Here is a 13,996-nt window from a genome sequence, read left to right on the forward strand (position 1 = left end):
GAGGCAGACGCACACGGGATTCCCGCGAAGTCGCCTAGCTGACCGAGTCCAACTGGCCCACAGCACAGAGGCCCGTTGCTGCTGGCTGGCCTCGAAACGACACAAACTAGCCGTTGCGACTCGCGAGGACTCGTGCCTTGCGGCTCGAAACGACAGAACTAGCCGTTGCCTCCCGTACTCCAATGTCAATCCCCACTTCTTCCTTCACTGCCAACACCATCAGCCCGCACTCGCGCTCTCCCAGCTCTTCTTCCTCCTCCCCTCGAATCCACTACACTCCTTTCGCAGCTGACCTCCTCTGATCATCATCTGCTGAACAAATCGACCAACATGCCGCCGCCGCCGCCGCTGGCCAGAGCCGCTCGGCGCGCGCCGCTCCTCCTCCTCATCATCCTACATTGCAGCAGCTTCTCCACCCTCCTCTCCACCGCCAGCGCCGCCCACCACGTGCGCGCGGCGGGCGACGGCGTGATCATCAGCCAGGCGGACTACCAGGGCCTGCAGGCCATCAAGCACGACCTATCCGACCCCTACGGCTTCCTCCGCTCCTGGAACGACACCGGCATCGGCGCCTGCAGCGGCCACTGGGCCGGCATCAAGTGCGTCAACGGCAGCGTCGTCGCCATCACGCTCCCCTGGCGGGGCCTCGGGGGCCGCCTCTCCGACCGCGTCGGCCAGCTCGTCGCCCTCCGCCGCCTCTCCATCCACGACAACGCCATCGCCGGCGCCATCCCGCCGTCCCTCGGCTTCCTCCCGGACCTCCGCGGCCTCTACCTCTTCAACAACCGCTTCTCCGGCGCCGTCCCGCCCGAGCTCGGCCGATGCCGAGCGCTGCAGTCCTTCGACGCCAGCACCAACCGCCTCACCGGCGTGCTCCCCGCCTCGCTCGCCAACTCCACCAAGCTCATCCGCCTCAACCTCAGCCACAACTCCATCACCAACAACATCCCGGCCGAGATAATCAGCTCGCCGTCACTCCTCTTCCTCGACCTCTCCTACAACAAGCTCACCGGCCCCATCCCCGACGCCTTCGCCGGCACCTCCAAACCCCCCTCCTCCTCCTCCTCGTCCTCTGACAAGCTAGAGGCCGTCACGGGCACCTACCAGCTCGTCTTCCTCAGCCTCGCCCACAACGCGCTCGACGGGCCGCTGCCGGCCTCCCTGGCGGGTCTCACCAAGCTGCAGGACCTCAACCTCGCGGGAAACGCCATCAACGGCTCCATCCCCGTCGCCCTCGCCGCCCTGACCGACCTCAAGGCGCTCGACCTCTCCGGCAACAAGCTCGACGGGGAGATCCCGCCCGGCCTCGCCAACCTCACCGCCACGCTCCAAACCTTCAACGTCTCCTACAACAACCTCTCCGGCGCGGTGCCGGCCTCGCTCGCGCAGAAGTTCGGGCCTCCCTCCTTCGCCGGGAACGTCCTGCTCTGCGGCTACTCTGCTTCCTCGCCGCCCTGCCCGGCGTCGCCGTCCCCTGCATCACCCGAGCAGGAGCCCACTGGTCCCCGCGGTGGCCGCACCAAAAAGGAGCTCGTACTCATCATTGGAGGGATCGTGGTGGGCGCCCTCATCCTGCTGTCACTCTGCTGCCTCCTCCTCTGCTGCTGTGTAAGGAAGAGGAGGTCCAGCAGCGGTGGAGCACGGAGCGGGAAGCAGTCGACGAGCAAGGACGCCGCCGGTGGTGCTGCGGCCGCGGCGGCGGCCGGGCGGGGCGAGAAGCCGGGGTCGTCCGAGGCGGAGTCCGGCGGCGGCGACGTCGGCGGCAAGCTCGTGCACTTCGACGGGCCGCTCGCGTTCACGGCCGACGACCTGCTCTGCGCCACCGCGGAGATCATGGGGAAGAGCACCTACGGGACCGTCTACAAGGCCACGCTCGAGGACGGCAGCCTCGTGGCCGTCAAGCGCCTCAGGGAGAAGATCACCAAGGGGCACAAGGAGTTCGAGGCTGAGGCGGCGGCGCTCGGCAAGATCCGACACCCCAACCTGCTGCCGCTCAGGGCATACTACCTCGGCCCCAAGGGGGAGAAGCTGCTCGTCTTCGACTACATGCCCAATGGCAGCCTCTCCGCCTTATTGCACGGTAACATTCGTTCATCTTTTCGAGCTCAACTCTGCAACTGTGATGAGTTCGTTCCTCTGACATTTTTGAATCGATTGGATTGGCATTCGCCTCAGCTCGCGCGCCCAACACGCCCGTCGAGTGGCCGGCACGGATGACGGTCGCCAAGGGCACGGCACGCGGCCTCGCCTACCTCCACGACGACGCCACCATCGTCCACGGCAACCTCACCGCCAGCAACGTCCTCCTCGACGACGGCTCCAGCCCCAAGATCGCCGATATCGGACTGTCCCGCCTCATGACGGCCGCCGCCAACTCCAACGTGCTCGCCGCCGCGGGCGCCCTGGGATACCGCGCGCCGGAGCTGTCCAAGCTCAAGAAGGCCAGCGCCAAGACCGACGTGTACAGCCTCGGCGTCATCATCCTCGAGCTCCTCACCGGCAGGTCGCCGGCCGACACCACCAACGGCATGGACTTGCCGCAGTGGGTGGCTTCCATTGTGAAGGAGGAGTGGACGAGCGAGGTGTTCGACGTCGAGCTGATGCGGGACGCGGCCACTGGCCCTGACGGGGACGAGCTCATGGACACGCTCAAGCTGGCTCTGCAGTGCGTCGACCCGTCGCCGTCCGCCCGTCCCGATGCACGGGAGGTGCTGCGGCAGCTTGAGCAGATCCGGCCTGGACCGGAAGGACCCAGTGAGGAAGCTCACATGGCTCTTGGTCCCAGTGAGTAGGCCGACCAAACGGGCCACAACCAGGAGAGGTTCAGGAGCGAAATTGTGCAACTTTTAGCTTAGCTAGAGCCCCTAGAAAGCAGAAATTGATGCAATCTTTAAGAAATTCTTTGATTCATTTGCAAGAGAGTAGCAAATAGTAGTACAATTATTTATCAGTGTTCTTTGCAGTTTGTTTGTATAGGCAAATATTATTTGCTATCTAGAATACTGACGATGAAAAGAAAATTAAGTTGCTACAACATGCTCGATTTATTAGTGTTCTTTGCGTTTTGTTTGTATAGGCAAATATTATTTGCTACCTAGAATACTGACGATGAAAAGAAAATTAAGTTGCTACAACATGGTCAAAGTAGATTTAGCTATTTCTTATTAACTCTCATTTGAGATTAGTAGCCCTTGGTTGGGATCTTTTTATACTTTCGCACTTCTATCAGTCTCGATTGTTCGGATTTGATGATTCTCACTCGTTGGATCAAGATCCTTTTTACACATCTAAAAAAAAAGAGATACTATCATTTTACACTTTCGTACTTCTATGAATCTAAATGTCGTGAGGGTAGACTAAGAAAGATACTTAGCAAAATTTGAAGGAAAGATATTCAATCCATTTCACTATATTTCTCGGTGGCATCTAGAAGTATGTTTTAATACTATATTCATCAGGAAACAAAAGCTAATTATCACTATACACACGTGCTTTGTACTCCCTCCGTATCGGTTTAACGGGTGCGCACACATTTTAAGACCAAAATAATGGTCAAAATGATTTCTTAAACTATGTGCGCGTCTGTTAAACAGTTTCAGAGGAAGTAGTGTGCATGTGTGCGTTTATAGGGGTGAGTGTATGCACGTGTATGTGTATGTGTATGTGTATGTGAGCGTCTGCGTTTGTACTGTGTTCCTAAAAAAAGGTGCCCGAGGTATTCTCTAAGATCTACTTCATGTTTTCCAAAATAAATGTTCCAATTTTTTCTAGTTTCACATGTATTTACGCATTAAACACGTCATTTAGACGGGCCTAGATTAATCTACGATACATATTTTAAAAGGAAAAAAGTACCTTTGATAAAAACAAAGAGCGTGGATGACATGAAACAAAATTGATACCTAGGATTCCCGTTGGTGAAAACAAAATCATGAAAGCAACTCTACTTAACTAGCCGTAGTTGGAGTCACTACAACACACTCGGCTTTCGCTGACGAGCGAAGGTCAAAAAACCGGAAGGAGGTATGCGAATGACCACGTGAGAGAAACAAAACACAACAATGGTGGGTGAGGAAACAATGCAGCTAACACACTACATAGAGAATGAATCGCGAGACATGTATTATAAACGGAGTGTCGGTGGGAAAGCCTCGAAGAGTCGACATGCGAGGTGGTAATAAAACTATTTATACATTTAAACTATGCAATATGGTTGCATTCTGGTTGTATGTTTTCATTTACTTAAAGATAGTTGAAAATGTTTTGGTGCCGCGAGAGTTTATACTCGTGCTCTTAGCGGATGCAGTGGAGATGCCAATAGCATCTTCAACATATGATGTGTTATACATCACCATGTTTCTTGCTATATCATATCACGAAAGAATCATGACTATTTGCAGCAATACACACCCTATAATTTCTTTCTCATGCCTGTTCATGGAGGAACATGGTAGGTAGCTTGATTTGTTTTTGTTTTTTTTGAATTGGTAGGTAGCTTGATTTATTGCGCCTTTGCTTGCTAGCTTATTTTTTCGTTTGCCGATTGCTAGCTTGGGTTGCTGCTGCTTTTTTTTTTCGAATTAGTTGCTGCTGCTTAGTCTGCTTCTTTTGTGTGCATAGCACCGCATTGACCACATCCTAGCACAAGTATCAACTTGCCGAGGTGCAACTGATTTCCATTTTTTCTGAAGACCCCATGCCTTATGATGGTTAATAATTGTGTTGACTCTACAGTATTCAGTGGTATACTGCAGTATGGTTGTTTGTACCTTTTGTCCGTCTCCATTGTTTTGGAACATTTCATTGTAGGGTTCATTGTATATAGTCATACCTATGGACTACTTCCCTTCTCCAAAAAGCATCCACCTTTGATTTTTGGTAAAGATATTAAGCAAAACCATAGCCAGCGGTTGTGCCTCATTGTTTGTATTTCCATTAAACATTAATTACTTACATGTTGTGGAAGTCATGTGGAACTGAAATTAGACTGTTGTTTATTTAGATATATGGTGTACCCCTTGCTACATACTTTCTCTTCTGGACATGACAGAATGGTTCATGTTTGAATTTCATCCTCTCGTCTCCTATGAGCATATGAATTTTTAAACCAAAAAAGCTTTGATTACAAATTGGTCTATGTTATGGTGGTTTCTTTACTTATTTTTGCATGTTTGGGTAAATCCGGTAGTATCACAAAGAAGATACAGTGTCTTGGAAAACAAACAGTGGTCTTTAGTTGGTATTTTTTAGTGTAATCATACATAACATATCCATGAAACATATTTCAGATTGCAAAAAAAATTTTGTTCCGCGTTACAAAGTAAGAACATGAAGAATCTGTAAAAGGGAGTGATACAACGATATCTCATGAAATACTTACGAAGTTGTCTTATTGAATGATACAATGAAGGCATGCCAGCCTATGTGTTTTTTGCTTATTAGAGGATGTGATTTTGCGTTTATATCTAGATGTCCATTTTTCATAATCTAGGCGGGCCTAACAATCGTTTGTTTCGACGCTGATGTTGTTATTTTCTTGACGTGCAGATGCACATTCTTTCCTTCGTGATGTTAACTCCAACACGCAATCCGATAGGGTGTGTGTGTGTGAGGATCGCATGCTTTTGGGAGCGTATGGATCCGAGGAAGAATAATGAGCTTGTTTAGCTCCAGTTTATGATGGTTCAAGAGAAGGTAACCGATGGACATTTAGTTGATTCGCAGGAAGTTTGTAGCTCAGCTTTGGCTTTTTTATGTTCTATGTTTGCAGACTAATGGTTTGTTTGTCTTCCTGGAATGTAGGGTTGTGCTATACAAGGCTCTAGAGCAAAATATCATACAGAGAAGTTCAGGGAAAGACTGGTTGGAGGACATGCCTCCTATCTGCATTACCTGGACGTCAAGCAAGGGATTGACACTTTTGGTATTGTGGATGATTGTTGATGCATGGCTTACAAGATGGACATATATAACTTAAGTTACTCCTGTTACTGAGAGCTTGCCTCTCTATGCCTACAGGCTTAAATCATTTCAAATCCTGCTTGCTTGCGTGGGCGATAAGACTTACCTTGCAGGTAATTTTTCGTGGATGTTCTGGTTCGTTATTTCCCTTAGGGCATGCCCAATACTGCCTCACACCTTTAGCTAGGTTCGGGTGGTCCAAAGTAGGTTTGGATGAGGAGGCAGCCTCCTCTTCAGGAAGTGGGATCTTAAGCCTTAAAAGCATGGCTTTTTGGAGAGAGAAAGAGATACATAGTCTTATATTTGTGGGGTCCCTTCTCTCTTTTTTCTGACTAAAGTAGTAGCTTCCATTGGAGAAATAAAATTCATTCATATTGCTTCTGACAACTTTTTTACATGGAGCAGCTAGTTGTGTATGCCACCATTGCTCATGCCCTTAGTTTCTTCTGTTGGTCTAAAGGTAGCAGGTAAAGTCACTGGTGTTTGGGCTTGTCACGATTGATTTGAAAGGACACAGCGCTGTCAAAGCAGACTCTTTGTCTTGCCGGTACACGTCTGGTTTCATTGTTGCTGCCAAAAGTCGTTTTACCTTTTTATCTCCGAATTTTTCTTGCCTGCTAGAGAGAATGCGATCGTGGCTTTGTAGTGTGAAAATGCTGAGACCATTGATTTAGAGATGCTGATAAATATCAGTTCTAGAGAGACTGTTGTTGCCTTCGTCATGAGATGAACCTACAAGAAGCAGGAATGTAAGATGATGTTCTATTTCCTGTCGTCATGTTAATGTTTTCGCATATTTCTTTTCCGGGTTGAACACTAATGATTGTTTTGTGTGGTCCTGCTGTAGCGGTACTTGAGTTTTCTTCTAGCGATGGGTCTCAAGTCTATATAAATACTGATATCCGTGAGATTGTCGCTCTCCGTGACATGTTTCTGCTATTTTGTGTCTTTGTGTGTTATGATTTCTGCATGTCCGCATGTGTTTTTAGGCCCAGTTTTAATTACTTTCATTCAATGAGAAAGGTCTAGGAAATATTCTTGCTCATATGGTTGCGCCGATCAACGGCAGTTTTGGCCGTTATTTATCTTAATAATTGATCTAGCAACATAAATCTAAAAGTTGAATATTACAAGTGCACAAGCTACATTGATAAGGCACTCTAATAGAGAAAATAAAACATGCCGAAGGAAGCTACATATGAAGGCAATTATTCCCAGCTCTAAAGTACCGTGCGCTTCAAATCAAGTACAAAGAAATTGTCCAATATGAGTATGCATGCCTTAGACTAGTCATAGTGGGAAGTAACATAGAGTAGTAACATGCACATATTACTACTCTATGTTACATGGGGAAATTCAATTCGGCTCTTGGGTGCATATGCTCCCTCCACCTAAAAAACATATTTCTAATTGTTAAAAAAATTTAACAAAAAAATTCGCACGTATATCTCGACAATCTATGTGCGTTCGTGCAGTTTCGCGAAAAACCGATATTTTTTATGATCGATCTAAAAAAAACAAAATAAGTCTCACAAAAAGCCTGATTTTCAGTACTAAATTTTGTCTTTTGTACACAGCTCAAACTACAAGTTAGTTTTTCATGGAAAGACTTTGGTCGCACTTAGCATGTGAAGATGTACACATGATTTTTTCGTTTGAAATTTTTTGACATTTAAAAATATATCAAAATCGGAGTTCAAACTAAAGGGAGCATATGCACCCAGGAGCCAAAACATCACTCCCACATCATAAATATATTTATTAACTAGCTTGTAAACTTATTGTATCTTGGGAAGTGTGATGTTACAGTAAGAGCAATTCCAATAGTGTAGCTAACTGCTGGCTGATACGTCTCAAACGTATCTATAATTTCTTATGTTCCATGCTAGTTTTATGACAATACTCACATGTTTTATATACACTTTACATTATTTTGATGCATTTTCCGGTACTAACCTATTAACAAGATACCGAAGCGCCAGTTCATATTTTCTGCTATTTTTGGTTTCAGAAATCCTACACAGAAAATATTCTCGAAATTGGACGAAACAAAAGCCCACGGCCTATTTTCCACGGAGGGTTCCAGAACATCGAAGGATAGTCGGAGGTGGCCAGCAGGGGGCCCACACAATAGGGGGCGCGGGGCCAGCCCTGGCCGCGCCACCAAGTAAGGAGGCCACCCCCTGGCTCCTCCAAGGCCGCCCTTCCGCCTATATATTCTCCCCGTCGCGAAAACCCTAAAACAATCGACGATATTCCACGAAGAGTTCCGTAGCCGCCGCCATCGCGAAGACAAGTTTCGGGGGACAGAAGTCTCTGTTCCGGCACGCCGCCGGAACGGGGAATTGCCCCAGAGTCATCTCCATCGACACCACCGCCATCTTCATCGCCGTTGCTGACTCCCATGATGAGGAGGGAGTAGTTCTCGATGTGGTTCATCTCTCTCTCCCATGGTGATCATGAGCTTTGTATCACTATTAATCTATGTGCCACTCTAGTGATGTTATTAAAGTAGTCTATTCCTCCTCCATGATGTAAAGAGGACAGTGTGTGCATCATGTAGTACTTGGCGTAGGCTATGATTGTAATTTCTTGTGGATTATGAAGTTAACTATTACTATGATAGTATTGATGCGATCTATTCCCCCTTTCATAGCTATTGTTGACAGTGTGTATGCTATGTTAGTACTCGGTCTAAATTGCAATGGTATTATCTTGGATTATGATTTGATGAGGATATCCCTATGAGTGGTGTTTGTCAAGTACTTGATGAACTTTGAGTGGAGCTTTTGTAGCTGCTACGTGATGATTAGTGATTCCAATAGGAGAGTAATTCAGAGTAGCACATATGAAGAGAAGTTATTTATTTATTATGTGATAATTGTTGAGAGTGTCCACTAGTGAAAGTATGATCCCTAGGCCTTGTTTCTAAGCATTAAAACACCGTTTCCAACAAGTTCTGCTACATGTTTGCTTGCTGCCATTTTTATTTCAGATTGCAATTACTACTTACAATCATCCATATTACTTGTATTTCACTATCTCTTCGCCGAACTAGTGCACCTATACATCTGACAAGTGTATTAGGTGTGTTGGGGACACAAGAGACTTCTTGTATCTTAATTGCAGGGTTGCTTGAGAGGGATATCTTTGACCTCTACCTCCCTGAGTTCGATAAACCTTGGGTGATTCACTTAAGGGAAACTTGCTGTTGTTCTACAAATCTCTGCTCTTGGAGGCCCAACACTGTCTACAGAAATAGAAGGGTGCGTAGACATCAAGCTATTTCTGGCGCCGTTGCCGGAGAGGTAAGGTAAAAGGTATTCACATCCTCGAACTACTAAGTTATTTCCTAGCACTGTTGCCGGTGTGTGAGTGCTCGAAGCTATTTCCTTTAGATTCTGCAATTGCATCTTTTTGTTTCTTGTTTTTAATTTTCACTAGTTAGGCATAATGGAAAACAACAAAAAAATTAGTGAGCTTTTTAATCTTTTTCCTGAGTTAAGACATGGATTGTTTGATGCGAAAATTAAAAAACCTATTGAACCTTATTTGCATGCTAGTAGCAATGTTATTAGTATGAACGCAATTACTGCTAATGCTATGGAAAAGTCTAAGCTTGGGGAAGCTAGTTTATATAAAAATAATCCTTTTTGCTCCTCAGCTTTGGAAGAAATATTATGCCTTGATAATGCTTTGTCTCCAATATGTGGTGATTCGAATGATGCTTGTGATATTCCAAATCCACCTACTGAAAGTATTCCCTTCAAGATACCTATGAAAATTGTTGAACTTGCTATGAACAATTGCTATTTTGGAGATGGGACTGTCCATCCTAGTGATCATTTACTCTTTATACATGAATTATGCGAGTTGTTCGAGAGTGCAGGTATTTCAAAGGACCAAGTTAAGAGGAAGCTATTCTCTATATCTCTGAAGGGCAGAGCTGCGGAATGGTATTAAGATGCTGAAGAATGGTCGATCTATTGGTTGGGAGGAAATTGTACCTCTCTTTTATTCTAAATTTTATCCTCCTCATGAAGTGCATATTGATAGGAATTACATTTATAACTTTTATCCTCGTGATGGAGAGAGTATTTCCCAAGCATGGGGGAGATTGAAGTCACTAATGCTCAAATGTCCCATTCATGAGCTCCCCCGTAATGTTATTATTAATAATTTTTATGTAAGGCTTTCAGGACACCACAAGGACTATCTAGATGCCTGTTTGGAGGGATCTTTCACACGCAAGGAGGTTGAAGCTAGATGGGATCTTCTTGAAAGAATTCAAAGCAATACTGAAGATTGAGATAACGACAAAGGTAAAGAATCAGGTATAAGCTACGAGTATGATTGCATTAAGTCTTTCGCTCAAACTGCTGATTTTCAAGAGCTTAGTGCTAAATATGGTCTTGATCCTAAAATTATGGTCGATTGCTATAGATCCTTTGCTTCTCATATTAATGTTCCTAAAGAAAATTGGTACATGTATCATGAACCTTTTAAAGACACTTGCATGGAAAATGAAATTGTTGTTAATGATTGCAATAAACATGCTCAAACTTCTGAAAATGCTATTTCCTATAAGCATGTTAGTTTTTGTGGAGTTCATAGACCTTGTGAAAAGAATAAAATTGAAGAAGAATATTGTATCCATCACAGGAATGAAAAAACTAGAAAGTGGTCTAGGGCTCTAAATGATCTTGGTGAAAAAGTTTGTGCCCTCTATCCTTTTATTTGTGAACTTTGCCATAGAGTGGGTCATTTTAATTTTCAATGCTCCTCCAATGATAATTCGAACCTTATGAGTGCTGCAAATTTGTATTGTGATGATGAAATCACTCCTAATCAGCATGATGAACTTACTTTATTTTTGGGGTGTGAAGAGTTATTGAGAAAAACTTCTTTGGTGGATATGAGTGCTCTTGATATTAATAGTGTCCTGCATGGGTGTCTTTCTTATTGCATTGATAATTGCCACACAAATACTTACATACAAAATATTTTAGAAGATGACACTTTGCCAAAATATGATAAGACCGCTGTGTGTTTCGAACTTATTAATGAAAAGGAGGAATCCTCCCAAGTTTCTTCTATTGTTTCTGGAAATGAATCAGGTTATGTGGAGAAGCCTCCCTTCAAGCCTCTTCCTCCTAAAGAAGGGAACGAGGAGAAGGAAAAGAAGAAGAAGAAGGGAACGAAGAAGAGGAAGAAGAGGGGGAATAAAAAGAAAGAGGTAACGGCATGTCCCCACGTGTACGAGATAACGATAGGTAATCGTAAGTATGTTGCTCCTAATGATTATTATGATAATGAATCTGAGTACAATGATCTTCCTATGCCCTTTACCTATATTAGTGATCATGATTTGAAAGAGCACACTACTTTTGATATTGAAGATCTCTGGGACACTAATTCTGAAAATGATGATGTTAATAATTGCCATAGTATTAGTACTATCCATGTTTCTTTCCATAATGATATAGAAAGTTCTAAGCTTGGGGAAGCTGGTTTTGATGAGCATAATATTTTTAGTCCCCCAAGCATGGAGGAGAAATTTACTTTGGTGATACTTTACCTCCTATATATGATGATTACAATGATGACTATCATATTTTCGGTCCACCTACTATTGAGGAGAAGATTAATTATGATTACAATATGCCTCCTATATATGATGACTATGGTGATGAGAATAATAATGATAGCTATTTTATTGAATTTGCTCCCACTACAATTAATAGTAATGACTATACTTATGTGGAGAGTAATAATTTTATGCATGTAGCTCATGATAAGAATGTTTCTTGTGATAGTTATTGTAACATCCCAAGTTTTCAAATTCAATAAAGACAAGAAATTCAATTACTCAAATTTTGGAGTTAACAAAAACTTTTCTTCACATATAGTGCTATGCATAGTTGATCATGCTTTCTTGTATGCATTTGCCATGATGAGTGTTTGTTTGTGGTTCAAATATGCTTAAACCCTAAACCAAGATCATCAAACCCTAAATTGAGAGAAATCAAAGAAATGGAAAAGAATCCCATTCTCCCTCTCATACACATTTAGCCAAGTTTGCAAATCATCAAACAAGGCCTCATTTGCTTGTGCCATTGTTTGTAAAACACTTATATATCAATAAGAAACACTTTTGCATCAAAGAAACACTTTTCAAATCAAAGAAAAATTCAAATTCTACATACATGTGATAATGGTCAAATTGTCAGTTTATATTATCTTACCCCCTTTGCACCCCTGGTTTGGGTTATTCTTAAACCAAAATTGGTCAACACTTCCCACCTCATACAAGACCTTGTCAAGATGAACCATTTTGATGTTGACCACCAAGGTTGACTCTGACTAGGTTGACCAGAAAATAGATGACAAGATGAGACATTGAAACAAAGAGAAGATGACATCAAATTTGAAATCTTGCAAACCATCACCAAATTTACCACCACCACCACCATTCTACTTCTTTATTTATATGAATGAGATGCACCAAAAAGAATTTCAAAATTTGAATAAAATTTTCATGCGGCCATTCTACCGAACACCTTGCAAGCAGCATTTTGCAAATGCAACACATGCTATTACACAACGGATTTTGGCCTAAACCTTGCATGATCAGACATGATCATCACTCCTCTACACCTCCTGCATCTCTACATGTACTTGCCGTGGCTGATTAAAGCGTGGAGAAGCCCTAAACTATCCATGCCGTGCACCATGCCGGCCCTCCAGCACTTGATCATTCTGAGCCTCCCCTCTCCCTCTCACTATGTCCTGGAGCATCTCTGATCATCACGCCACACGGAGCGAGGTAGGCATTAGCCAGGCGACGCACGCCCAGCACCATGCCAGTGCATGCCAGTACGCGCGCTCACCGCGTACTGGACGCGCCAGAGCATCGTTCGCCCCGTTGACTCGGTACCTCCCCTGCATCCCTACCACTGCGTCGAGCACCCCCTCCCTCTCCTCTAGCTGCTAGACATACTCCATCGCGCGTAGAGGCCATGTCGGCATCGTCCTCGTCGGAAAAGCGCCGCAGTACCGTAGCACTCGATACATGCTTCTGATCGATTCCGTCCAGCTTTTGCAGCGCCGAAAGATGGTTAAGCATCTCCATGCCGCCGCCCATTGATTGCTATCCTTGCCTTGCCCCTTCACGCCTCAGAACGGCCGCGCCATGGACGCCCTCTCACAGCACCCGCGGCACCCAACTCAACCCTATAAATAGGGCACTCCCTCAACTCAACTCTGCACACCATCTCACTCTCCTCCCTTCACTGCTTCTCCTCGATCCATTAGCCAGTCCAATCGTCGCCAGAGTCGCCGGAATTGCAAGCTCGAAGCCGCCAGTACCCGGAGGTTGCAGCCGTTGATTGGAGCCTCCCCAGGCGCTGCTACCTGTACCAGACGCTTCAGCACCCTCGCCAATGTCGCCGCGCACCTCGCCGTCGACCGCGGGAACGCCAGTAGGCCCTCCGACCCCCTAGGCTCGCCGGCAGAGCCACAGCCTCTCGTCGGAGACGACGATGCCTGTGCGTCGTCGATCTGAGTTCTAATCCAACGATCCTCCGCGCGCGTACCGTTTCGCTGGGTTAAGACACACTGACGGGTGGACCCCACCTCGTCAGACGGCCCACTCGCACTGGATGCGTTGCTGGGCTGGGTTTGTCTGTTTAAATCGTTTTGGGCCCGTAGGCTTTTCCCGCGTGGCCCAACATTTCAAATCTCGATTAATTCGTTTAGCTCAAAATCAAATACTATTGTCAAATTCAAATTTGAATAGCTTCAAATCTACTGCACCAAATTTAGCAAACTTTATATCTCTGGAAAGCCCATGAAATGATCTAAACAATGCCATTGGTCTCACCTCCAATGTCATAGTATTTTTCAAATGATAAAAATGACAAGGCAGGGACTTTTACAAATTGAAACTTTATTTAAAATTCAACCATAATTGATTTTGAGTTGATTCCAACTCTCATAAATCAAGAATGATGTCCTCTAATTGATTATGCAAAAA

At 45.1% G+C, this 13,996-nt stretch overlaps 1 protein-coding gene across 1 annotated transcript; it reads left to right on the forward strand.

The window, feature by feature from the left end:
• Positions 1 to 212: 212 nt before the first annotated feature.
• LOC127294692 (probable leucine-rich repeat receptor-like protein kinase IMK3) lies at positions 213 to 3,056 on the forward strand. The gene is made up of 2 exons (XM_051324560.2): positions 213 to 2,080; positions 2,176 to 3,056. The coding sequence occupies exons 1-2, from the start codon at positions 331 to 333 to the stop codon at positions 2,790 to 2,792; spliced, it is 2,367 nt and encodes a 788-aa protein (XP_051180520.1). The 5' UTR covers positions 213 to 330; the 3' UTR covers positions 2,793 to 3,056.
• Positions 3,057 to 13,996: the final 10,940 nt, after the last annotated feature.

Source organism: Lolium perenne, chromosome 4 (assembly GCF_019359855.2).
Source record: "Lolium perenne isolate Kyuss_39 chromosome 4, Kyuss_2.0, whole genome shotgun sequence".
NCBI lineage: Eukaryota > Viridiplantae > Streptophyta > Magnoliopsida > Poales > Poaceae > Lolium > Lolium perenne.